The sequence below is a fragment of the Fringilla coelebs genome (assembly GCF_963513975.1).
Source record: "Fringilla coelebs genome assembly, chromosome: 27".
Classification (NCBI taxonomy): Eukaryota; Metazoa; Chordata; class Aves; order Passeriformes; family Fringillidae; genus Fringilla; species Fringilla coelebs.
In genome coordinates, this window is record NC_140053.1 from 4572477 (window position 1) to 4595413 (window position 22937).

The 22937-nt window shown below is 61.9% G+C and overlaps 3 protein-coding genes across 4 annotated transcripts; 1 reads left to right on the forward strand and 2 right to left on the reverse strand.

Annotated features, from left to right (window-relative positions):
* Positions 1–89: 89 nt before the first annotated feature.
* On the forward strand, positions 90–3203 carry DNAAF19 (dynein axonemal assembly factor 19). 2 transcript variants are annotated; one of them, XM_084222221.1, is made up of 3 exons: positions 90–372; positions 1167–1317; positions 2707–3203. In XM_084222221.1, the coding sequence occupies exons 1-3, from the start codon at positions 224–226 to the stop codon at positions 3154–3156; spliced, it is 750 nt and encodes a 249-aa protein (XP_084078347.1). In that variant the 5' UTR covers positions 90–223; the 3' UTR covers positions 3157–3203. The 2 variants fall into 2 exon arrangements, with proteins under 2 accessions (XP_084078347.1, XP_084078348.1); XM_084222222.1 differs by having other exon boundaries at positions 1167–1299.
* Positions 3204–7096: 3893 nt separating this feature from the next.
* On the reverse strand, positions 7097–10819 carry GFAP (glial fibrillary acidic protein; the record flags this gene model as incomplete). Its single annotated transcript, XM_084222086.1, has 9 exons — positions 7097–7138; positions 7451–7536; positions 8167–8210; positions 8338–8558; positions 8759–8884; positions 9139–9300; positions 9365–9460; positions 9827–9887; positions 10368–10819. The coding sequence occupies 9 exons, from the start codon at positions 10817–10819 to the stop codon at positions 7097–7099; spliced, it is 1290 nt and encodes a 429-aa protein (XP_084078212.1).
* A 3900-nt stretch (positions 10820–14719) lies between these two features.
* Positions 14720–15961, reverse strand: FAM187A (family with sequence similarity 187 member A; the record flags this gene model as incomplete). The annotated part of the gene is made up of 1 exon (XM_084222246.1): positions 14720–15961. One exon carries the CDS (start codon positions 15959–15961, stop codon positions 14720–14722), a length of 1242 nt encoding a protein of 413 aa, XP_084078372.1.
* Positions 15962–22937: the final 6976 nt, after the last annotated feature.

The following is a 22937-nucleotide window of genomic DNA, read 5'->3' on the forward strand; positions in this document are numbered from 1 at the left end:
GGAGAGGATCCCAGTTGTCCCCACGTGCGCGGCCCTGGGCTGTCACAGAGGGGGTCACAAGGCGGGACTGTCACGATAAGATCGGGGCTGTCGGGCCCGTCCTGGCAGCGCTGTTGTGACAGAAGTGTGTCCTCGAAGCCATCGCGGGCAGGGCTGTCTCCACAGGAGGGGTCCCTGTGCCCCCAGGCCGGTCCCGTTCCCCGCCCCGCCGGTGGAGCCGGGCATGGAGCCGGGCCTGGATCCGGCCGGGGCGGTGCCGGTGCTGGAGCGGGAGCTGCGGGCGGCGCTGGCAGAGGACGAGCGGCGGCAGCGGGAGAACGAGGCCAAGCTGCGGGCGCTGCGCCAGGGCGTCCCCGACTACGACCAGTTCAGGTCCGGGGCTCGGGCACCGGCCCGGGGGGCTCCGAGGAGCCGGAACTGCTCGGGGGACCGGAACAGCCCCAGGACAGAGCCCACTCGGCCGTGGCTGAGATTTGTCCCAGAGCTCCTCAGGTGGCCCCGTGTGGGCTGAGATCTGTCCCTGCCCCTGTGGTGGCCTGGCAGTGGAGTGGCACTGTCCCCTCCCCAGGACACTGTCACCTCCTCCCAATCCTACCCCAGCCCCCATCTCTCCCCACAGCCCCAGGCCGTGCTGGGAGTGCAGAGCAGAGGGTGACTGTCCCCTGTGTCCCCTGTGTCCCCTGTGTCCCCTGTGCTCTTCCCAGCCTGTCACTGCTCCCAGGAGTGTCCCTCTGTGTCCAGGCGGTGTGAGCAGGCTGGGGTGGCAGGGCTGCCCCCCAGGGCAGTGTTGGGCACTCCCAGTGCCCTCCAAACCCCAGGATTCCCCCAGGATCCATCTGGGGGCTCCCTGTCCATGGACATCCATAGGTAGATCCAGGACTTTGCCCTCACTTGGGACATGGTCCCACATTCTGGGACCAGCTCAAATTCCATTCATGGGTTCATGTCTGTCTCATTCCCCCGTGCCACCTTCAAGGGGCTTTCCCCCCAATTATCTTGATGGAATTCCCAAGGGATTTCAGGCTGGTTTATCCTTGTGTTGGTCAGGGCCTGCTCCTCCAGCCTGTTCAGCCCCTCTGGGTGATCCACACAGCCCAAAGTCAGAAATTGGCTCAGAGCAGCAGCCTGGAGCCTCAGAATGTCCCTCCTGTCCCTGTTCCCTTTAGGGAGATTGTGCTGGCTTCTCACCTGAAGCCTCTGGAGAAGAAGGACAGGCTGGGACAGAGGAGGAATGTGCTGTGGAATCACTGTGCAGCCCCAGCTGAGACAGCACCTGCCTGCACTGTGGAGATCCCACAGGTGAGGGAGACCCCACAGGTGAGGGACAGGCTGCTGGGGCCTCATCCACAGCTGGAAATGACTCAGGAATCACCTGGCTGTTAACTCAGGACTCACTCTGGGTGTGAGCCAGCCCTCCTGGCCCCTGAAATATCAGGGTTTGGATCAGGCTGGGCTCCTTCAGGGAGAGTCTGCTCCCTCCCTGTGGGAATGGAGGCCTGGCTGCACACCCAGAGCTCCCAGTGCCCCCATGGTGGCCAGGAGCAGCCTGTGGGAGCTGTCCCTCCTGGCTGGGAGCTGCTGCAGCCTGCCCAGAGCCAGGGCTGTGCACCAGGATCCTCCCTGGCTGCAGAGATCCCCTGAGCACAGGGAATTGCCCATGGTTTCATGGGCAGGGAAAGGAGCTGGGCTGGGCTAATCCTGCCTGAGCCTGATGAGCTCAGTGGGTCCCTCAGCAGTGGGAAACAGGGACAGGACATTTTCTGTCCAGGTCATTTGTGGCTGGAGTCACCTCAGTCCTGCCCCTGCTGTGGCTCTGCCCATGCTGGGGTGTCCTGGTCACTGGGTGTTTCCCATGATAAGGAAATTTCATGGATTGCCTTACAAACAATCTCAAGGGTTGTTTATGATGCTGGGTTCACTGACCTCTGTTTATTGTAACATCTTTTGCAACTCTGCTGAGGAGTGCTGTGTTTGCTTGGGCTGAGCAATGAATCCCCCAAGCAAGACCTGCTCCTGCTCCCATCAGCACCAGGCTCACATCTCCAGAGCTTCTCCATCTGTGCTCAGCCCCAGCTGATGTCACTTTGCTTTGTTCCCTGGCTCTAGGAAAGCTGCACATTTGCCTCCTCCTTGAGCCAGTGTGTTGGTGACCCAGCAGGGCTGGGCTCAGCAGTTCATCAGAGCTGGTATAAAATGGGATTTCCTTTACCTGGGAATGCCACTTGGAGCTCAGCTCTCTGCTCTGCACAGACCCACCAATGCCAGGTGGTACCAGACAGGGCATCTGCACATTTTCTGGGGTTTGCATCTCCCACCTTTTCTCTGCCACTCCCTGGTTTTTCATCTCTGTGCTCAGAGTGTTCCCTGCCCTGCCCCAATCTCCATGAAATCCCTTCTCAGGCAGTGCTGGTGAGAGAGTCTGACTCTGGTTGGGGCTGGGGTCACTCCACAGCCATCTGTGTTCACACTGGGTGGGTGTCACACCTCATCCACACTTCCCCTTTCCCCCTGGAGTTCCCAGGTTTCTCAGGGATAAAAGCACCTGGTATTTCCGTGCCTTCCCTGTTGCCCCCTCAGCAGCTCCTCGTGCTGCCAAAGCCCCTGGTCAAGAACATCTCAGCTATCCATGGGCTGATCAGGGAGAGGGGATCAAAGTCTTCAAGGGGGACCAAAACAAAAGGAGCTGAGTGTCCCTTTGTCCTCCAGGAGCTGGATCAGCTGCCTGGCTCCGCTGCGGAATTTCACCGAGATTGGCGCAGATGCCTGAAAAGTGGGACAGAGAAATACCAGTTTTTGCTGGAGCTTGGAGGAGAGGCCTTGGGCAGGATCTTCCAGGCTGATGTGGGCTTTGGCCTCCTGGGGGAATTCCTGACAGTGCTGGCAGAGAACATCCGTCCTGGAGACAGAGCTGCCGTCCTTCAGATCCTGCGGAGCCTGGCGGGCACCAAGCGCTTCGGGCTGAACATGGCTCTGCTGAGCCAGGCAGAGAAGGAGAGCAGCCAGGATTTGTTCAGGAAGCTGCAGAGCAGGGATGGGCAGGCTGCTGGCCAGCCTGGCTGCCAGGGGGAAGCCCATCCCATGGAGACCCAGCTGGAAAAGGAAACTGAGGAGGAGAGGATGGTGGTGGAGCTGATGAAGTGTTACCAGGTCAGCTGAGGGAGCAGGAGCACCAGGATTGAGCAGAAACTTCAAAGCTTGACTTTGGCATCGCCTGGGGCACAAGTTGTGCACAATAAAGTTTAGCTCCCAGGCTGTGGTGCTGTGGTCTCTGAGCAGGGTGTCCTCACAGATGGGTGTGGGAGAGTCTCTTGGGTAAGGAGAAAACCAAAGGAAAGAAAACAGGGTGGTAGTTTTGAAGGAGAAACCCAAAGCCAGATAGTCCCTTTCTTCTTCCACCCCTGTCCATGGTTACTGAGGGGTTTTAGGAGATGTAGTCAATGACAACTCAGGTCCATTTTTTCCCAAACCCAGTGCAGCAAATGGCAGAGCCACCCCAGCAGACTGGAAGTACCTACTCCCACCTGCCCTGGAGAAACCAGCAGGCACTGATGGCAGGGTCCAGGTTCATCCCCGAGGCCTGGCATGGGATTATTGGCCTTTGTGGCACCACCTGAGGGGACATGTGTGTCCCTGCACTCTGCCATGGTGCCTTTCCTCCTGCCTTTGCACACCTGATGACAGCTGAGCACTGGAGACTTCAACAAAAGAAGATCCTGGAGTTACCCAAGGTTGGGATGGAGGATTTTGACGCCAGAACAGCCCCAGCACAACAGTCACAGCTCTGGTGGGAACAGGCACGCTGCTGGAGTGGTGCCAAGGCTCAGGGTGAGGATGGCAAGGCTGGGAGCACTCTGCCATCTCTTGGGAAAGGCAAAATCCCTGGGGATTGGTGGGAACACTCAGGAGAAATGCAGTGGAGCAGAGATTGTGGGGTGGTGACAGAGGATGGGGCTGTGAGACCCACTGGGGCCCTTTCCAGGTCAGCCAGCCCAGGGTGTGACCTGAGCTGCTGAGAGCTGAGCTGAGGGACCAGGTGGGGTCCAGGAAACACGAGCTTCATCATCATCATCATCTCATCCTCACCCACCTGGGCATCCAGACAGGATCCTCAGGGATCAAACATGAGCATCATCATCATCCTTGTCCATGTGGGCACTCAGTCAGAGTCTGTGGCGTTAGGAAATACGGGAATCATCATCCTCATCATCATCATCCTTGCCCATGTGGGCACTCAGTCAGGGTCTGAGCCCCCTAAGTGGGGAGGAAATATGAGCATCATCATCATCATCACCCTTGCCCATCTGGGCTTCCAGACAGGGCCCACAGGAAGCAAACATGGGCATCATCATCATCATCATCATCCTTGCCCACATAGCCACTGCTGGCAGGCACCCAAGAGCCCATCCAGGCTGGAACATCATTCCCAGGGGCACTTGGACACCCTGGGCCATCCTCCCGTTGGGAACCCCAAGTTCTGGCCATCAGCAGTCAAACACTGCCAAATTCCTGCTCTCCCTCCCCTCAGGGCCGCAGTGGGACAGCAAGGACTGATGTGGGAAAGTCCCTGTTTGGGCACAGCTCAGCAGGGACAGGCAGGATTTGACAGTGCCAGGGTTTGCTCCAGGTGGGATTTCACGCTGCCAGGATTTGTTCCTGGCTCTGCCACTGGTTGGCAGTGGGGGTTAAAGCTCAGTAAAGTCCTTTTCAAAAGAAAACTTGGAGCTGGTGCAAGGTGTTCTGTCCAAACTCTGTAGAGTTCTTGGTCTGCACCAGTGATTTATTACAGCTGTTTTTCTAAGAGGCTGCTAAAAACATCCAGCAAACTATTTTAATCCAATTAATACTTGCTTTTCTCACCCTTGTTTGCCTTGTTTTCCATGTTGAGAACTGTGTGTCCCAAACCCTTCAGTGTCCCTTTTGAGCTCCTCAGCTGGAGCAAACCCATTCCTTTTATTTTTTGTTGTTATTTTTAATTTTTTAACTTGTGAAGAGGAAAGTATTTTCTTCAGAAATGGCTGCTTTTGGGGTGTTTTTAACTCACCCAGCTCCCCACAGTTGGGAGTTAATGTTTGTGCCTGCCAAAGTCACCTCAAACATCTCCCAAAGGTTGTGACATCTCTGCAGGGTTTTGGTGGACACTAAATCCTCAGCATGGAGCAGGATGTGCCCTCCAGGCTCCTCTCCTTCTGAGGACATGGCTTGAGGATTTCAGCTGAAATCCCTGGGTCCAGGAGGGCACTGGGGGTCCCAGTGCAGGGATGATGTGCAGGATCTCCAGTCCACCCCCAGCCCCAAAGCTGCAGCCAGCCCTGGCAGCCTCCAGGAGCTGCAGCCTGGGATGAGTGGGGAAGGAGCTGGGTTTGAGGGTGAAGACCCCGAAGGAGATCCCTGATTCCCATCCTTGAAGGGGATCTCCCCACCCCACTGCTGGCTGTGGGTGTGATCCCTGCACCCTCCCTCTGCTCGGTCCCTTGTGGCTGTTGGCCCCTGGAGGGTATCCATGCCCCGGGGCTCAGCCCTGAGCACCTTCTCCTGAAACATTAGCGTGTCTTTGGGCTCCCAGAGGTCCCCTCCACCCCAGATAATCCCCAAATCCCACAGTGCTGGCTGCAGAGAGGTGGATGCAGGCACAACCATGGAAGCTCAGTGTGTCTGTTAGCTTTATTCTCATCCTGCAGCAGCGTTAGTGCATTAACTCGGCAGCGAGGGAGGCTCGTGGTGTCCCACCCGCTGCATTCCTGCCCCAGGGACACCTCCTGCCCTGGGTGCTGTGTCTGGAGTCAGAGCAGAGCTGCTCAGCCCCTGGCCACGGGGACAGAGGGGACAGTCCCCGAGGGCAGCCCCCCGTGTGCTCATCCCAAGGCTGTCGGGGCACGGGAGGCGCTGCTGGGTCCTTGTTCCTGGTGGCACCAGGCAGGTCCTGCTCGTGGTCAGGGGCTGCAGCCAGGGTGGGGACGGGGCTGTGGGTGAGCACTGGGCTGGGCAATGGCCCTGAGGGAGGACAGGTGGGGACAGGGCCCCCTGCAGCCCAGGGACAAGGGATTTCTTCCAATCCCTTCCTGAATGCCTGTGGAGGGTGGGCTCAGGCTCTGTGTGGCTCCCAGTGTGACCCCCCAGTGACCAGACTCCCCCGTCACTGCTTGGTTGCAGGTGGCACCTTGGGCTGTGAGACCCTCACAGGTGCCGTGACACCTTCCTCCTCCTCCTCCTCCTCCTCCTCTGCACCCCTCTGCTCTCCATTTTCACCTGCATGAGATTCCCCTACCATAGGGCCGTGGGTCCCCCCTCCCCCTGAGCCCCTCAGGTCTGGTTTTTCCTGGTTTTCCTGTGTTGGGGACACCTTGGTGGCAGTCACCCAGTGGGATCAGGACAGCCCCATGGCTCTGTGCCAGGAGAAGCCCCTGAGACCACTGTGTAGCCCCACGACCCACCCCAGCACCCTCAGGAACCCCTCCTGACGCCTGTTTTGTCACCCCTTGACACCATCCCAAGAGCTTCCTGCTTCTCCACTCTCCTCTTCCTCCTGCCCCTGCCTCTCCATTATCCTCCTTCTCCACCCCTGCCTCTCCATCCTCCCCCCTGCCCCTGCCCCCGAGCTGAGCTCACCCAGCCCTTGGTGATGGGAAATGTCCCTCTCCAGCCGGTTCCCCCCCCTGCATCCCCCCAGCCGAGGGTCTCAGGGTCTGGGTGCACTGGGGAGATCCAGGGAGGCCTCCCAGACCAGAGAGTGGGTGCAGGGAGATGCTCTTGGCACCATCGTGTTGTCTGAGGGTGCACGGAGATGAAACAGGACGGAGTCTCTCCCTGGAGACTCGGGGTGAGGCAGGAAGGGCCCCCAAACCCGAGAGCATCCCGGCGGGGAGCGCAGCCCTGCCCGGCTCTACCCGACTCCCGCGGCTGCTGCCCGGTCCCACCGGAGCTCTGCCGGCTGCCAGCCCCTCACGGGGTGCCACCTGAGCACGGGGGGACGCGGGAGAAGCGAGGGGTGCACGGGAGGGAGGCGCCCCCCAAGCGGCACCGCTCCCTCCGGTGCCCGGTGCCCGGCCCGGGGCTCCCGCGGGACCGGCGGAGCTGCGGCTGCTGCGGCTCCCCCGCGCTACGGCACCTCCTTGGGCTCCTGCTTGGGCTCCTTCAGCACCTGGAGGCGGAGGAGGAGGGATCGTCAGCCCCGAATCGGGTTCTGCCACCGGCTGAGCCTGCGCGGGCTCTGAACGAGCTTGGGGACAAGGACAGGGAAAGGGACAGGGACAGGACAGTTTTCTCTACGAGCTGCCAGCCTCAGCTGCACCGTGACCCAGAATCAGATCATGCCACACCCTCAGGGGTCACTGGCTGCCTGCCTGGGCTGCCTGTGGGGCTCGGGGATGGTGGCCCCATGTGCAAGTCCCTTGGGGACACCCTGTGGGGAGGTGGGGATGGAGTGTGGGTGACACAAGTGAGGATGTCCCACCTCTCCATCTCGGGTCTCCACAGTTTTGACCACGATGCTCCTCTTCACGTGAGCTTCTGACACAGATTTGGTGTCCAGGCTGGTCTCTGGGGGACATGGACGGGACAAGGCAGTGACACCCTGCCCGGGGTATGGCCCTTCCAGCCACACTCAAGAGGAGAAGCCCAAAGAAAATGGATTGAGCTGAGAGAGAGCAGCCCTGGGGACACAAGCAGCCTCAGGGACAGGGCTGGCCTCAGGGACATAGTTGGCATTGGGGATGTGGCAGGCTGTGGGATCTGATGTGTCTGGGGACACTGTCTGGCTGCGGGGACAGCTGGGGACATTTCTGGCCTTGGAGATGTTGTGGACCATGGGGACATGGGTGGCTTTGGGATGTGATTGAGCTTGGGGGCAGAGTTGTCCTTGGGGACACAGCTGTCACTAAGGAACACAGTTGGCCTTAGGGATGTGGTTGTCATTGAGGACATGATGATGTGATCAGTGCTGGGGACATCACCGGCCTTGGGGACACATTCAGCCTTGGGGATGTGGCCATGGCACCCTCCTCCCCCACCCTGGGAGCACCCAGGAGGTTCCCTGGGATTCAGAGAAAAACCTCCTGATCCCTCTGAATGGGGCAGAGTTGGCCAAGGTGGCTTCTCCTGCCACAGAGCCCCCAGAAGCCACCAGTGCCACCACCCCGCTCCCCCTCCCCGTGTGGGACACAGCCTCACCTCGGATCTGCAGCCTGGAGAAGCTCTGCACAGGGATGCTGATCCTGCAGGGGCAATGGGAGCATTGGGAAGAGCACAAGGTCCTGCTGGACACCCCAGAGGGACCACGAGGACTTGGGCTGGGTTGGGGACATGGCTGGGGCGGGGTGAGGGACAGGATGGAGCTGTCACCTGCTCTCCTCTCCCTCCAGCAGCTTGCGGTACGCGGCGATCTCCACGTCGAGGGCCAGCTTGACATTGAGCAGGTCCTGGTAGTCCTGCAGGTGCTGGGCCATCTCCTCCTTGAGGCTGTGCATGTCCCCCTCCAGCTGCCCCACCGTGTCCTGGTAGCTGCCCGTCTCCAGGGCATAGCGCTGCTCCAGCTCCCGCAGCTGCCTCTCCAGGGACTCATTCTGGGGGTCACGGGGGGGTGTGAACCCCCCATGGCCGCCTCCTCCCAGGAGCTGGGGGCTCTCCCCAGTGCCCACCTATCTCCCCCCCTCGGGGACCAGCCTTCCCCTGGCTGTGGGTGGGGGTCCTGCCAGGGAACCGCCGGTGCTGGCAGCTCCCTGGGGCTGTGTCCCTGCTCTTGCAGCCCATGGCTGTCACCTACCGAGCCCCGCAGAGCCTCCAGGTCGCAGGTGAGGGCCTGCAGCTGGCGCCGGTACTCGTTGGCCTCCTGCCGGGCCGCCCTCAGGGCCTCGGCGTGCCGGGCGGCCGCGTCCGTCAGGTCTGCGAACTGGGACAGGGGACGTGTGCCGTGGGATGGCACCACGGGGCAGGGACGTGTTTGGGTGGCACGCAGGGAACACGGCCCTGCTCTGCTCCACAGCAGGGACGTGGCCCCGGGAACACGAGGCCAGGAGAAACATCCCTGGCCCAAGCGGGGACAGCAGAGATCCCGAACCCCGCACAGCACCAAGCCCAGCCCTGAGATGGTGACACCCCGGGAGGGGACAGCCGGGCCATCCATCTGTGGGGCTCCCACTGCACCTTGGATTTGTACCACTGCTCGGCCTCCCGGGCGTTGCTGGCGGCCATGGCCTCGTACTGGCTGCGGATGTGGCGCAGGGCGGCCGCCAGGTCCGGCTTGCTCGCGTCCACCTCGACGTGCACCCGCCGCTGGGCCAGCTGCTCCTGCAGCTCCCGCAGCTCCTGTGGGGACAGCGGGGTCAGGGCAGCCCCTGAGCCCCAGCCCCCAGCCCCAGAGCGGGGTTACCTCCTCGTGGACCTTGTGGAGGAAGGCGATCTCGTCCTGCAGGGTCCCCACGCGCCGCTCCAGGTCCAGGCGAGCCAAGGCAGCATTGTCCACGTCCTGTCAGCACGGGGGGACAGGAGGGACAGTCCCAGCTGGCCACCTGGGTCCTGAGCTGCCTGCTCATGTCCATTCCCTCCCACTCCCACCCAGCCCTGCCTCCCTCTGCCCATCACAGCATTTCCCAGTCCCTCCCTGCTTGCTCTGCCATTCCTGCCCATCCATGTTCCATATCTGTCCATCCCTGCCCTTCCCACTCATCCCTGCTCCATTCCTGCTCCCTACCTGCCCATTGTAACATATAGCAGTCCCTCAGTTCCTGCTCCTGCCCATCCCTTCCTGTCCCTGCTGCCTCCCTGTCCATCCCTACCCCATCCCTGCCCATTCCCAAGGGAGGCCAAGCTGGGATCTCGTCCCTGCCCTCACCTGCCTGTAGGCAGCCAGGTTGCTCTCAGCCTCCAGCCTCAGGGTCACCTCGTCCTGCAGCCTGTGCCAGAGCAGAGACACAGTGACACACCCAGCACCATGGCTGGTCACTCTCAGCCCACAGACAGACCCCCCTGGGCTGACACAGCCCCCAGCACCAGCACCCCCCAAACCCAGAGCTCTTGTGCCCACCTCACACCCCCACACCATCCCACACCGTTCCCAGGGGTCACCCATATCCCATCACAATCCAGGTGCACAGCAGTCCCTGGTCCCCAGGGCTACCCCACTCCTGTCTCAGGAGCCACTCTGACCCCTGGGTACACTTGGACTCCATTCTGGTCCCAGGGGTCACCCTGGTCTTTGTCACCACCATGGTTTCCATCACCAAGGAAGATCCTGATCCCCATCCTGATGTCCATCCCAGTCCCTGCTGCCACTTTAGTTCCATTGGCCACCCTGGTTCTGGTAACTGCCCTGACACCATCCCAAGTGGGCCCCCCCGGTCCCCAGGGCTACCCCGAGCTGTTCAGTGCCTTACTTCTGCTGGAGGCTGCTGAGCTCCTCGGCCAGGTTGTCCCTCTCCATCTCCAGCCGGGCCTTGGCGGTGGCCAGGTGCTCCCCGCGGTGCCGCAGCTCCCGCAGCTCCTCCCGGTAGATGTCGGCCCGCGAGGGCTCCCGCTGCCGCTCCTGGCTCAGCTCCAGCAGCAGCGCCTTGTTCTGCTGCTCCAGCAGCCGCACCTTCTCGATGTAGCCGGCGAAGCGGTCGTTGAGCTCCATCATCTCCACCTTCTCGCTGCTGCGCGTCTCCCTGAACTCCGAGTTGAGCGCCGCGGCCAGCGCGATGTCCATCCTGGCCGAGCCCGGGCGGGGGCTCACCCGGGGGCTGCGGGGCACCCGGAGCCGGCCCGGGGGGCTGCCGGGGAGCACCCGGTACCCGGGCACCGAGGGGCCGAAGCGGCGGCCGTAGGAGGGCAGGCTCCGGCTCTCCATGCCGGCCGGACGGGCGCGATGTGCCCGCCGAGGGTTTTTATGGATCCCCCGGGAGCCGGGAGCCAGCGGGCCGGCACGGCGCCAGGCTGTGGCGCCCGGAGGGGCGGCTGTGCCCTGGCAGCCAGCCCGGGCACGGCGGCACAGCCCCTGCCCATCCCTGCCCACCCCTGCCCCCGCTCCTGGGTTGGGGATCGCGCCAGGGTGGCGACAGAGCGCGGGCACCCCGTGGGTGGGAGCTGGTGCCAGGCTGGGTGCGATCCACGGGGCGCTGGGGGTGCTGCTAATGAAGACCAGCTGTTAATTAGGTGGCTGGAGCCTCCTAAGTCCTTCCCATGCCAAGGGCCTGTGGAAGCAGTGGCCAGTGGCCCTGGAGCCCCGTGCCCGTCCCAAATGGCCCAGGGTCCCCGTGGGGAGGTGTCGGTCCCGCACAGCTGAGTGTGCATGGCCGTGGCACTGGCGCACACGCACGGGGTCTGTGGGGACTTCTGCCCCCGGTGGCACCCGGCAGGGGCTGCCAGGGGCTTTCCGCAGCGGCTGAAAGGGGCTTTGTGCGGAGCCAGAGCCGTGGCACGGCGGGAGCAGCCTTGGTGCCAGGGCACGGCAGTGCCGGGAAGCGCGGGGGGCTGATCCAGGGGCGGGCACGGCGCCAGAGCCAGCCCCGTCCCTCCCTGTCACAGCTCCCAGGAACGGCCACAAACTGGGGCGTGGAGGGGTCTTGGGCACGGCCCGGCGAGGGGGTGGGCTGGGGACATGGGGACATGAGCGACACGCGGTGGCACCGGGGTGGGTGCCCTGAGAGGCAGCGGGGGTGAAGCTGGGGGACAGGGACGGGAACAGGGGCAGGGACAGGGACGGGAACATGGACGTGAACAGGGACAGGGACAGGGACAGGGACAGGGACAGGGGCAGGGACGGGAACAGGGACAGGGATAGGGACGGGAACAGGGATAGGGACGGGAACAGGGGCAGGGATAGGGACGGGAACAGGGATAGGGACGGGAACAGGGACAGGGACAGGGACAGGGACAGGGGCTGGCCCCGCCGCTGGCAGTAGATGGCAGCCGATGGCCGGGAAAGGCTCTTGGCTGCCGTGGGACGGGGACACCCCGCTGGACCACGGCCACCACCACCGGGCCACCAACATTGGCCAGTGGGGAGGGCTGTGGCAGCGGCTGCGTCCCTGTGGCTGCAGTCTGGGGAGACCCAGAGCCGGCAGGGACCAACTGGTGAGACTGGTGGGACTGGGACAGCTCCCACATCCTTTAACCCCAGGGGCTCCCTGTCTCCAGCCAGCCCCGTGCTCCCCCGGCTGTCCTGTGCTGGTGTCACCAGGTGTCACCAGAAATTCCATTTTTGGGGCACCTACACATCCCCAGTGACTCTTGTGTCCCCAGACAACAGTGGCATCCCTGGAGACACGTGCTGTATGACAGCTCTGGTGACAGGACACCTCCCTCCCTGGGTGCACAGGGGTGGAGGGGGGGCAGAGCGGGGGCTGCGGAGCTTTGGGGTCCTGTGTGGGCACCCGCTGCTCCCCAGGGATTGATTCTCTCCCGGCTCCCACGCAGCGCCATCAAAGCAGGGGAGCGGCCACTGCCGGCAGAGCTGGGCTCCCCCTCCTCCCCCTCCTCCTCCTCCTCGTCGTCCCCGGCCCCCCCTAATGAGACGAACGAACTGAGAGCGGGCTGGGAGTTTTAATTGGAAGCTTCCAGGCTCAAGGAGACAAAGGCGAGCTCAGCTGCTGCCGGGCAGGGGAGGAGCAGGAGGAACAAGTGCAGCCCAAGCCCAGAGCAAGTGCCCTTTCCAGGGCAGCTCAGCTGGGAGCTGCTCCTGAACCCTGCAAGGGGAGTCCTGTGGGAGCCCAAAGGGGAGCTGGGAGAGGGGCTTGGGGAGCCAAAAGGGGGTGCAGAATAACTGGGAAGCTGTGGTTTCAGGGGGTGTCAGGAGGTGTTGTAGGGGAGGCTGTGGGAGCCTGAAGGGGGTTCAGGCTCACCAGGGGCTCTAAGGGAGCCCCTGGCCAGTGTTGGGAGGGAGTGGGAAGCAGAGCCCGGGGGGAGTCTCTGAGGCCTCTCCCAGCCAGGGCAGCTCTGTCCCCCCCTGCACCCTCCAGCTGAACCACCGCCCCACCTCAAGGAGCACGCAGACATTGGAACCGGAGCCGTGTCCTGCAGCAGCTCCGTGGGCATGGGGAGACACAGCAGCAACCCCAAACCACACGGCCTGAAACTGTTCTGTGCCTGCACCAGTGCTGAGAGCAGCTGGGAGCCCTGGGGACACGGGCTGGGGAGGTCCCCGGTGCCTCCTGGCTCCTGGCTGGCGGCAGACGTGGCCCCGAGCTGCCGGGGCCCCGCAGAGCTGCCGGTGCCCGGGGCTGCTCGGCCTCGGGGTGCCCGGCTGCCGTGCCCAGGTGCTGATCCAGCCCCTGCCCCTTCTCCTCCAGCCCACGTCACCACAGCAGCTCCTGGACTTGTTGGCCAAAGGCAATAAAAACCGGGCCAAGCGTTCCACCAAGGCCAACGCCGCCTCCTCCCGCTCCCACGCCATCTTCCAGGTAAGGGCTGCTGCCTCTGGGATGGCCCCACTGCTGCTGCCAGCGGGGCTGGAAACAAACCTGCACACCTGGGCCAGCACCCACAGCCCAGGGCTGTCCCCCTCAGCCCTGAGCTGGGCATGTTGCTCCCCAGGGCTCTGTTCATGTGCTCTCTGCTGGCTGGGTGCAAAGCTGCCCCTGCATTTCAGTTCCAGCCAGGCCCTTGCCCAATTCCAGGGCTGCCACAGTTGCCTGGGCAGACGGAGGCTCTGCTCTGGCTGTCACTTCAGCCTGAGCCTGCTGCCTCGCCCCTTGCTGCTGGCAGGGCAGCAGCCCAGGTGGCTGCATGCTTTTCCAGCCAGCTCCCAGCTGGGCTCCTTGGTGGCTCCTGGATTCCTGCCTGCACAAATCCCTGAGCTTTGCTGGAATTCTGCCCTTCCTGCTGCCAGCTCCGCCTCCCAACAAGCAAACCAGGGCTGCAGAGGATACAGGAGCAGCCCTCAGCTCCCAGCACCTCTGGCCCTGCAGGGGTTAATCGGGGGGGGGATGGATTACAGGGCAGTGGGAGAAGCACTTTGGGTTCTGCTGGGAGATTTTTAGGGATTCAGAGGGGAAGGCACGGAGCAGTGCTGCCAGGTGAGTGTTGCTGGCTGCGTTTCCCCTGGCCTGCACCCACAGCCCTGGCTGGTGCCACCCTGGGGACACTGTCAGGCTCTGTCTGGGGGCTGAGCTTGCTGGCGAAATCTCCAGGCCTAGGGCTGCCTCTGTGTGTGAACCCCTCTCAGCTCATGCTGGGGCTTTGGGTGGCTTTGTTGCCCTTCAAGGACCCAACCAGCTGTACCCTGCTCCATCCCTGAGTGTGGGAGATGCAGATTATTTTCCATAGCTCTATCCCTCCCTAACTTTGCTTCTCACGTCATCACCAGGTGTTTGGCTCACCATCATCGACACGGTTCAGTGCCAGAGCATCGCTGGGACCCACAGTGCCCTCCCAGACAGAGGGATTTCCCTTGGGAATGCTGAAATCATCAAGTCACATTCTCAAACAAAGGAGATGAGCCTGGAGGGCACATCGTGCTCCCTGCTGAAACCCTGCAGATGCCACCCCCTTTGGGGGATGTGTAAGATAGCTCTGTCAGGCACAAATATTGACTCCCAGTTCTGTGCTGAGTTGGGTGAGTTAAAAACACCTCAAAAGCAGAGACAGTTCTGAAGAAAATTGCCAGATTATTTGGAAAAAAACCCAAACAGTAAAAACCAAACATTGAAAAAAATGTTGAAACTAGAACATATGAAAATGATCCTCACATTGGAAATTTCCTGCGCGAGGGTGATCCAAGGTGTCCCAGCGTCCTGTGGGGGAGCTGTTACTACTTGGCCGCTTTCCTGAACAGCCCAGAGCTGCAGTGGGACAGGTGGATGAGGAAGAAGATGCCGACAATGATGGCAAAGCTGATGCCCACGGCCCTCATGACGAAGATTGACTCGGGGTCGCTGGGGCTGCGCTGGCGCCGGGGCTGGAAGGTGACAGCGAGCTGGAAGCCGGCCACCAGCTCGCCCTCCCTCCAGCAGAAGTAGGTGGCTTTGTCCTTCCTGCGCAGTCGCTGCAGGTGCAGGTGGTTCCCGTGGTCGATGAAGAGCCTCATGTTCTTCCTGACCCCCACCAGGTAGTGGGAGCGGTAGAGCCGGACGGAGTCCTTGTCCCAGGCCACGGCGTGCTCCGGCCGCGCCCCCGGGCACGAGATCACCAGGTCACTTTTGGGGGGCTGGTTGTGGTACTGGATGGGGACGCGGGGCAGCTCCGGCTTCTTGCCCAGCTTGTAAACGATGTTGGAGATGGACTGCACGCCCTCCTCGGGGGCTTCCTTCTCTGGGCAGCGGGCCAGGCAGCTCCTGATGGCCACCTCGGGGCTGCGCAGGTGGAGGAGGTGCCCAAAGGGTGCGGGCACGGCCCTGGAGCCGCAGGAGCTGACGTTGGGCAGCGCCGTGCGGTACCGGGGCTTCAGCTGGGCGCTCTGCACGTAACAGAGCCCGATCCGCCGCTGCTCGCCCCGCACCCCGCAGCGGTCACAGCGCGTCCAGTCCCAGAAGGTGGTGAAGAGCGTGAATTCCTTCTCTTTGTGGTCCTCTTGGACGTGCTGGTCTTTATCCAGAAAAGCTACAGTGATTTTCCTGGTGGGCTGCACGTCCACGTCGTAGCCGTAGAAGAAGAGCCCTTCCTTGGTGCCGCACAGGTAATGGCCCGAGTCCCTCACCTGGGCTCGGAACACGATCAGGCTGAACATGCGGATGCTGAAGCGCTTCAGGAGGTCGCTGCCCGTGCGCACCTGCTTGGAATCCACAATCACGGTGCCGTTGAAGTCTGTCAGCACCGTGGTTTCGTGGCTGTGCAGTTTCTTCTGGAAGTACCAGACCACAGAGGAGACCTCCTCGGGCTTGCACTTGCAGGGCAGCTCAAAGGTCATGTCCGCCAGGTACGCGACATTCTCGAACAGCAGGAAGGCGGGACACGCCGTCTTCTTGAACACATCCCCTTTCTTCTCAATGGCAAAGGCCTGGAGAGCATCCACCAGGGAGAGGAGAATGGCAGCTCCCAGCAGCCTCGTCCCCATCACTCCGGGTGCTCTCTGGCCCAGCAGAACTCACACAGCCCAGGCAGGGATCTGCTGGGAGCATCCTGCCCTGGAACAGCCCGGCCTCTGTCACCCTCTCTGAAAGCAGCTCTGGAGCGTTGTCACACATGTGCCTGGCAACAATGGAGCTCTGCTGGGACCCGTGGAACTCCCAACGTCTCATCATGGTTTGAGCTGGCTGGGAACTTAGAGAAGATCTCTAGTGCAGATCAACCACTTCACGGCTGTGCCATTGGGAAGCTATTGGCTTTTGGGGCGGACAATTTTCGGGTTGTGCTTTAAGGATTAGGTCAAAGAGAACCTTTGACCATGGGCTGGCCAGTCTGATGAGCGGGGCTTTACATGGAATGGCTTGGGGGGGGTGGGTTCCAAAGGGGCAATGTTTGTGCCATTGCTTCCTCCTGGTGATTCCAGGCCAGCCCGTGGAACCTGATGTTCCTTTGCCCAAGATGAGAATCACAGGGCAAACGCCATCAGTGCTGTGTGTGTCTGTGGTGGAACCTCTCACACCCCACACGGTTTCTTGATCCCCTCTCTGAAGTGCCTGGACACAAAGAGTCACAGCATGGGAACAAACAAGAACTAGAAATGTGAGTGTGCAGTGGCAGGGCCATGATCCCACTGCAATGACAGAGACACAGTGGGACAGCTCACCTGACTGAGATGTTGTCATGGATGGCCATGGCCACGTGCCCCCCACAGCCCTCACCTGCACTCTGGGACACTCAGACCCTAACCCTGGCCCCCTGCCCAGGCCCCCCACAGCAGAGGCACCCACAGGCCCTGGGATGATGGAGAAGGGGGACGGAGCCCAACCCCAGAGCCAGAACCTTTTCCAGGCTCCCCACATGAGGGGGAGGCAGGAGAGAACAGCAGCATGTTGGCCCTTGGATTTGCGACAGAACAATTTATTAAAAACACAGTAATTTCCAAAACCTATTTCCTAGTTCCTAAACCTATTTCCTAGCTCCTAAACCAGTTTCCTAGTTCCAAAACATATTTCCTAGCTCCTAAACCTATTTCCTAGTTCCTAAACCTATTTCCTAGTTCTCAAACCTATTTCCTAGTTCCTAAATCTATTTCGTAGTTCCCAAATCTATTTCCTAGTTCCTAAACCTATTTCCTAGTTCCTAAACCAATTTCGTAGTTCCTAAACCTATTTCCTAGTTCCCAAACCTATTTCCCAGTTCCTAAACCTATTTCGTAGTTCCTAAACCAATTTCGTAGTTCCTAAACCAATTTCGTAGTTCCTAAACCTATTTCCTAGTTCCTAAACCAATTTCGTAGTTCCTAAACTTATTTCCTAGTTCCTAAACCAATTTCGTAGTTCCTAAACCTACTTCCTAGTTCCTAAACCTATTTCGTAGTTCCTAAACCTATTTCCTAGTTCCTAAACCTATTTCCTAGTTCCTAAACCCGCTCATAACCTGCAAGCACACATTCAGGACTGAGCCAACAGGGGAGGCACAGACGCTGGCTCGCAGCAGGAGCCAGGGCTGGAAGGGGGGCGGGGGGCAGGAGGAGGTGCTCGGGGGGCTGCAGGAGGAGCGGGGCGCCTCTGGAGTTTGGGCGCTGGCAGAGGGCCTGCGGGGTGGGCGCGGGGGGGCTTCCTGGAGCTCTGGCTGCTGCTGCTGCTGCTGCTCAGCGCTTGGGGGAAGCAGCTCTGGAGCCGGCCCGGGCAGGGGGCTGGGGGTCCGTGCGGCCGCTGGTGCCGGGGTGTCAGAGCTTTGGGTGCCGGGCGGAGGGGAGGGCTGGCGGCTGACACCGCGGGGCTCCGGGGACACAGGGGAGCTCTGTCCGGGGCTCTGCGCTGCCGGAGGAGTCTTTGCTGCCTTGCTACTACTCCGCTGGCGCTTCCTCCGTGGTCGGGAGCCGTAGGAATTTTCCGATTGGGAATCGCTGCTCGACTCGAGCATCCTCTTAACCGACCAGACAGATACCGGCTTGGGACTGGAGCACGGAGAGAGCTCCCGGCAGCATTCCGGGGCGGTGCCGGGCACAGGAGGATCTGGCACGGCGACAGGAACTTCGGCTAAAAGAGCAGAGAAGAAACAGAATCACCTTCCTTTCTGCAGCTCGGGAGCACCCCCAACCCCCGGGGCACCCCCTGTGCCCCCAGCTCAGGGCAGACCTGCCCTCCCAGCCCCGCAGCAGCCCTTTGCCAGCGGCCGTTCCATCAAAGCGCATCCAGCGCCTAGGAAGAGCCGGCACAGGCGCCGGGCCAGCCCCGCAGCCAGCGCGCCGGGGCAGGGCCTGCGCTGTCCCCGGCAAACGGGATCTGCAGGACACCAGCTCCCTGCCAGGACCGCGCCGTGGCACGGAGGATGAGGAGGAAGAGCTCAGCCCTGCTCAGAGCCGGGGCCGGCTGAGGCTCCATCCCGGCTGGCTCGGGCAAGGAAGCCCGGGAGGAGTAACGGAGATGGGAGAAACGCGGCTCAGGGCTGCTCCCGGCTCCTGCCCGAGGTGCTGCCGAGCTCGGATCGCTCTGCACAGCGAGGCCGGAGCCACGCCGGGCACAACCCGCTTGGTGACACTGGGGACACGCCCGTTCCCTGCCCCGTACACACCGCGGCCGGGAGCGGTGCCCCACCGCGGGCTCCTCCAGCCCCATGGAGACACAGATGAGGGGCCAACCCCCACTGTCCCCATCCCAAATCCTCACCTGCACAGCTCAGCGGCATTCTGAGGGCTGGGGCAACATTGCTGGGCTCTTCAAGGCAACAGGGAAGTGCAGCTTCCTCCATCCCTGTGGGTTCCTCCAGCCCTGTGGGCTCCTCCATCCCTGAGGACTCCTCCAAATGTGGGGATTCCTCCATCCCTGTGGACTCCTCCAGCCCTGGGGACTCCTCCAGACGTGGGGACTCCTCCAGACGTGGGGACTCCTCCAGACTTGAGGATTCCTCCAGACGTGGGGATTCCTCCAGACGTGGGGATTCCTCCAGACGTGGGGATTCCTCCAGACTTGAGGATTCCTCCAGACGTGGGGATTCCTCCAGACTTGGGGATTCCTCCAGACTTGGGGATTCCTCCAGACGTGGGGACTCCTCCAGACGTGGGGACTCCTCCAGCCCTGTTGGCTCCTTCAGCCCTGTAGGCTCCTCCAGCCCTATGAGCTCCTCCGGACTTGGGGACTCCTCCAGCCCTTTTGGCTCCCCCAGCCCTTTGGGGTCCTCCAGCCCTGTTGGCTCATCCAGCCCTGTGGGCTCCCCCATCCCTTTGGGCTTCTCCATCCCTTTGGGCTTCTCCACTTCATTTGGCTTTGCAGTGATTTCATCAGGGCAGAGGCTGTGAGTAGAGTTTTGGGGTTAGAGTCAAACTTGGAACATGGGACATTCCCAAGCTGTAAATCCCCTCCTGGAGAGCCTGAGCTGTGAGGTGTGTGTGCACCTGTGGGTGACAAGGGACCCAAGGACAGGCCAGCATCTCCAAGCTCAGCTCTGGTCCCACATCCATTCAGACCGTGGACAGCCCAGTCTGCCCAGTCCAAGAGGAGGGAGTGGGACGTGGGGAGGACACAAGGACACTCACTTCTGCTTCTGGTCCTGCAGGTCCTGCTGAAGGGGACTTGGTGTACTGGTCTGGCACTGCAGTTCAGTCAGGGAGGCTGTTCCGGAGCTGCAGGGAGACACCCCGCTGCCCTGCAGGGACTGGGATAAGGCAGCGGTTAAAACACAATGGTGCAGCACGGACCCATCTCCGGGGCTGGAGCAGGGCAGCTCCTCAGCCTCCTCCAGGCTCCAGGGCCCCCGGGTGGCCACAGGGGACACGATTTATGCCCAGAGACCTGCAGCCATGTGTGAAAGCCCTGCGGCGTCTGGGCTGAGCAGCTTCAGCAGCACAGCAGGCACACGCTGCTGAATCTCCTGCCCTCAGCGCACCCCTGGGCTGGGAGATTCCCACGGGATACGGGAGGCACCCCCCAATGCACCCCACCACGCACCCTCCCGCCCGCAGGCAGCAGTTCCCGAACTGCCCGGTGCTCACCGGCAGGAGGATGTGCCGGGCCCGGCTGGCGAAGCGCAGCGTGCTGTAGGTGTCGGGGCCGGCGGGCGCCGCGGGGCTCACGGCCGCGATCACGGTGCAGCGGAAGCTGCCGACCAGCGAGTCCTTCAGCAGGAGCGTCAGTTTGCTGTCCCGGAACGGCACGTGGCCCTGCCCGCCCTGTCCAGAGACACCGCTCAGCTCCGGGCCCTGGGGACGCCCTCCCGGAGCCGTCCCGGGGAGCCACAACTCACCTTGGCTCCGGACAGAGCACGGACGACGCTTTTGAAGGCCAGCAGCGAGCGGTTGATGCTGGTGCCCTCCCACATCCCCTGGCCCTGGCCCGGCGCGTCCCAGGCTCGCTCCGAGCCCGCCAGGTCGATGAAGCTCAGCTTGGCCACGTGCGCGGCCCTGGCGGGGCCACCAGTGAGGTCCCACTTTTTCACCTGGATCTGAAAACAGAGGGGGCTGAGACTGGCTCCATACAGGTGCTCTGGGGGACAGGGCTAGAGCCAGGGAATCCCGTGGGGAGATGAGGCAGGAGGAGGAGAGGAACCTGGCATGTTGGAAGCATGAGATAAACACCTGGTGATGACACAAGGAGCAGTGCCAGGGAAGGGATCTGGCAGGGAGGCACAGCTGTGGGAACAATCAGCATCTCCCACACTCAATGACAGAGAGGGGTATGGCTGGGCAGGTCCTCAGAGGGACTGGAAAAGCGTGCAGCCACCTGGGCTGCTGCCCTGCCAGCAGCAAGGGGCGAGGCAGCAGGCTCAGGCTGAAGTTACAGCCAAAGCAGAGCCTCCGTCTGCCCAGGCAACTGTGGCAGCCCTGGAATTGGGCAAGGGCCTGGCTGGAACTGAAATGCAGGGGCAGCTTTGCACCCAGCCAGCAGAGAGCACATGAACAGAGCCCTGGGGAGCAACATGCCCAGCTCAGGGCTGAGGGGGACAGCCCTGGGCTGTGGGTGCTGGCCCAGGTGTGCAGGTTTGTTTCCAGCCCCGCTGGCAGCAGCAGTGGGGCCATCCCAGAGGCAGCAGCCCTTACCTGGAAGATGGCGTGGGAGCGGGAGGAGGCGGCGTTGGCCTTGGTGGAACGCTTGGCCCGGTTTTTATTGCCTTTGGCCAACAAGTCCAGGAGCTGCTGTGGTGACTTGGGCTGGGGGAGAAGGGGCAGGGGCTGGATCAGCACCTGGGCACGGCAGCCGGGCACCCCGAGGCCGAGCAGCCCCGGGCACCGGCAGCTCTGCGGGGCCCTGGCAGCTCGGGGCCACGTCTGCCGCCAGCCAGGAGCCAGGAGGCACCTGGGACCTCCCCAGCCCGTGTCCCCAGGGCTCCCAGCTGCTCTCAGCACTGGTGCAGCCGAGTCTGTCCCAGCCCTTGTGCCTTCCTTGTGCCCAGACCTGATGGATGGAGAGGCCCTGTGCCACGGCTCCTTTCCCAGGCTGCTCCCAGACGTTCAGGGGGCCCCGGGACTCCAGCAGGTCGTAGACACGTTCTTTGTACACCTGGAGCAGGAAATCGAGGCAGAACTGAGGTTTATTTCTCTGGGAGGGAGCTGGATACCCCTGCAGGATCTGTCACAGCCAGGGGTTCCCCCTGACCCCACTTCTGGGACCTCATTCCACCAGAGCAGCTGATGGGGCTCAGAAGGCAGGGCCAGCTCCCAGAGCTTTGCTGGGCAGCTCCCCCAACCCGGCACCTCTCCAGCCCCTCCAGTCAGGAGGCCCTCACTGCTCTCTAGAGCAAGGGAGAGAAAAGCCCCAGTTCCAGCTGTCAGGAAGCAGCAGCAGCAGTTCTCTCCAGCCAGTGGGTGATCCTGCTCCCAGCCAGGCCGCCCTGCCAACCCCAGGCACAGCAGGAACACTGCAGGTACCCTGAGTGTGGCTCTGGATCAACCCCAAATCTCTTCCCTGGGGGCCCTGAGGCAGGAGGGGATATGCTGCAAACCTGCTGGTAGGAGACGAGGACCTCATAGCTCCTGTCCTTCATGGCCTCGAGCCTCTTGTAGAGCTCCACCGTGGCCAGGTGCACAATGCCAGGAGCCTTCTTGGAGCCCATCATGGTGTGGGTCTTCCCAACTCCTGAAGCACCGTAGGCAAACACTGCAGGGAGAAGGGGTGGGTGGCAAAATGATCTATCAGCACTCACCTGGTGCAGCAGAAGGGTGGAGGAGAGGAGAGGAGAGGAGAGGAGAGGAGAGGAGAGGAGAGGAGAGGAGAGGAGAGGAGAGGAGAGGAGAGGAGAGGAGAGGAGAGGAGAGGAGAGGAGAGGAGAGGAGAGGAGAGGAGAGGAGAGGAGAGGGAGGAGAGGAGAGGAGAGGAGAGGAGAGGAGAGGACAGGACAGGACAGGACAGGACAGGACAGGACAGGACAAGAGCTTCCCACACCGATAAGACACAAGGTAAAACTCATAAGCTTCCCCATTGCTCCTCAGAGCAGTTTTTCTCCCTGGTTTCAGCCTCTCTAATGCAGCAGGGACAGGAGGAGTCTCCAGATGAGTGCTGCTCCCATGCCCAGGTCACCTCTGACCCTCTCCCCACGAGGCATTTCTGCTTCCTCTCTTTCACCCCCATCTTCCAGCACCTCCTCTGAAGCCTCCCCATCAGGGTGGGACTCAGTGATCTGGAGCCTCAGCCCTGCTCCCTTGGGCAGCACTCAGTGCTGTGGCCTGGGGACAGGGACAGCCCTTCAGTGGCTCTCAGGAAGCACCGGGAGCTGGAACAGCATCCCCTGAAGTGTGCTCCTGGTGCAGGGAGAGCCCGAGGAGTGCTGGGCTCCTCCTGGGAATGCTCCTGTGACATGGGAACGGCTTGGGGGCTGCAGCAGCTTGGGGCTGTGGGAGCTGTCCAGGACCTGTCAGACCTGGCTCTACCTGGGAAGGGGTGGCAAAGCCAAGGGGCTCTTTCTCCATGCATCACCACATTTCTTCCCATCCTTCCTGACCCAGGCCAGACAAGAGCAAGTAATCCTTG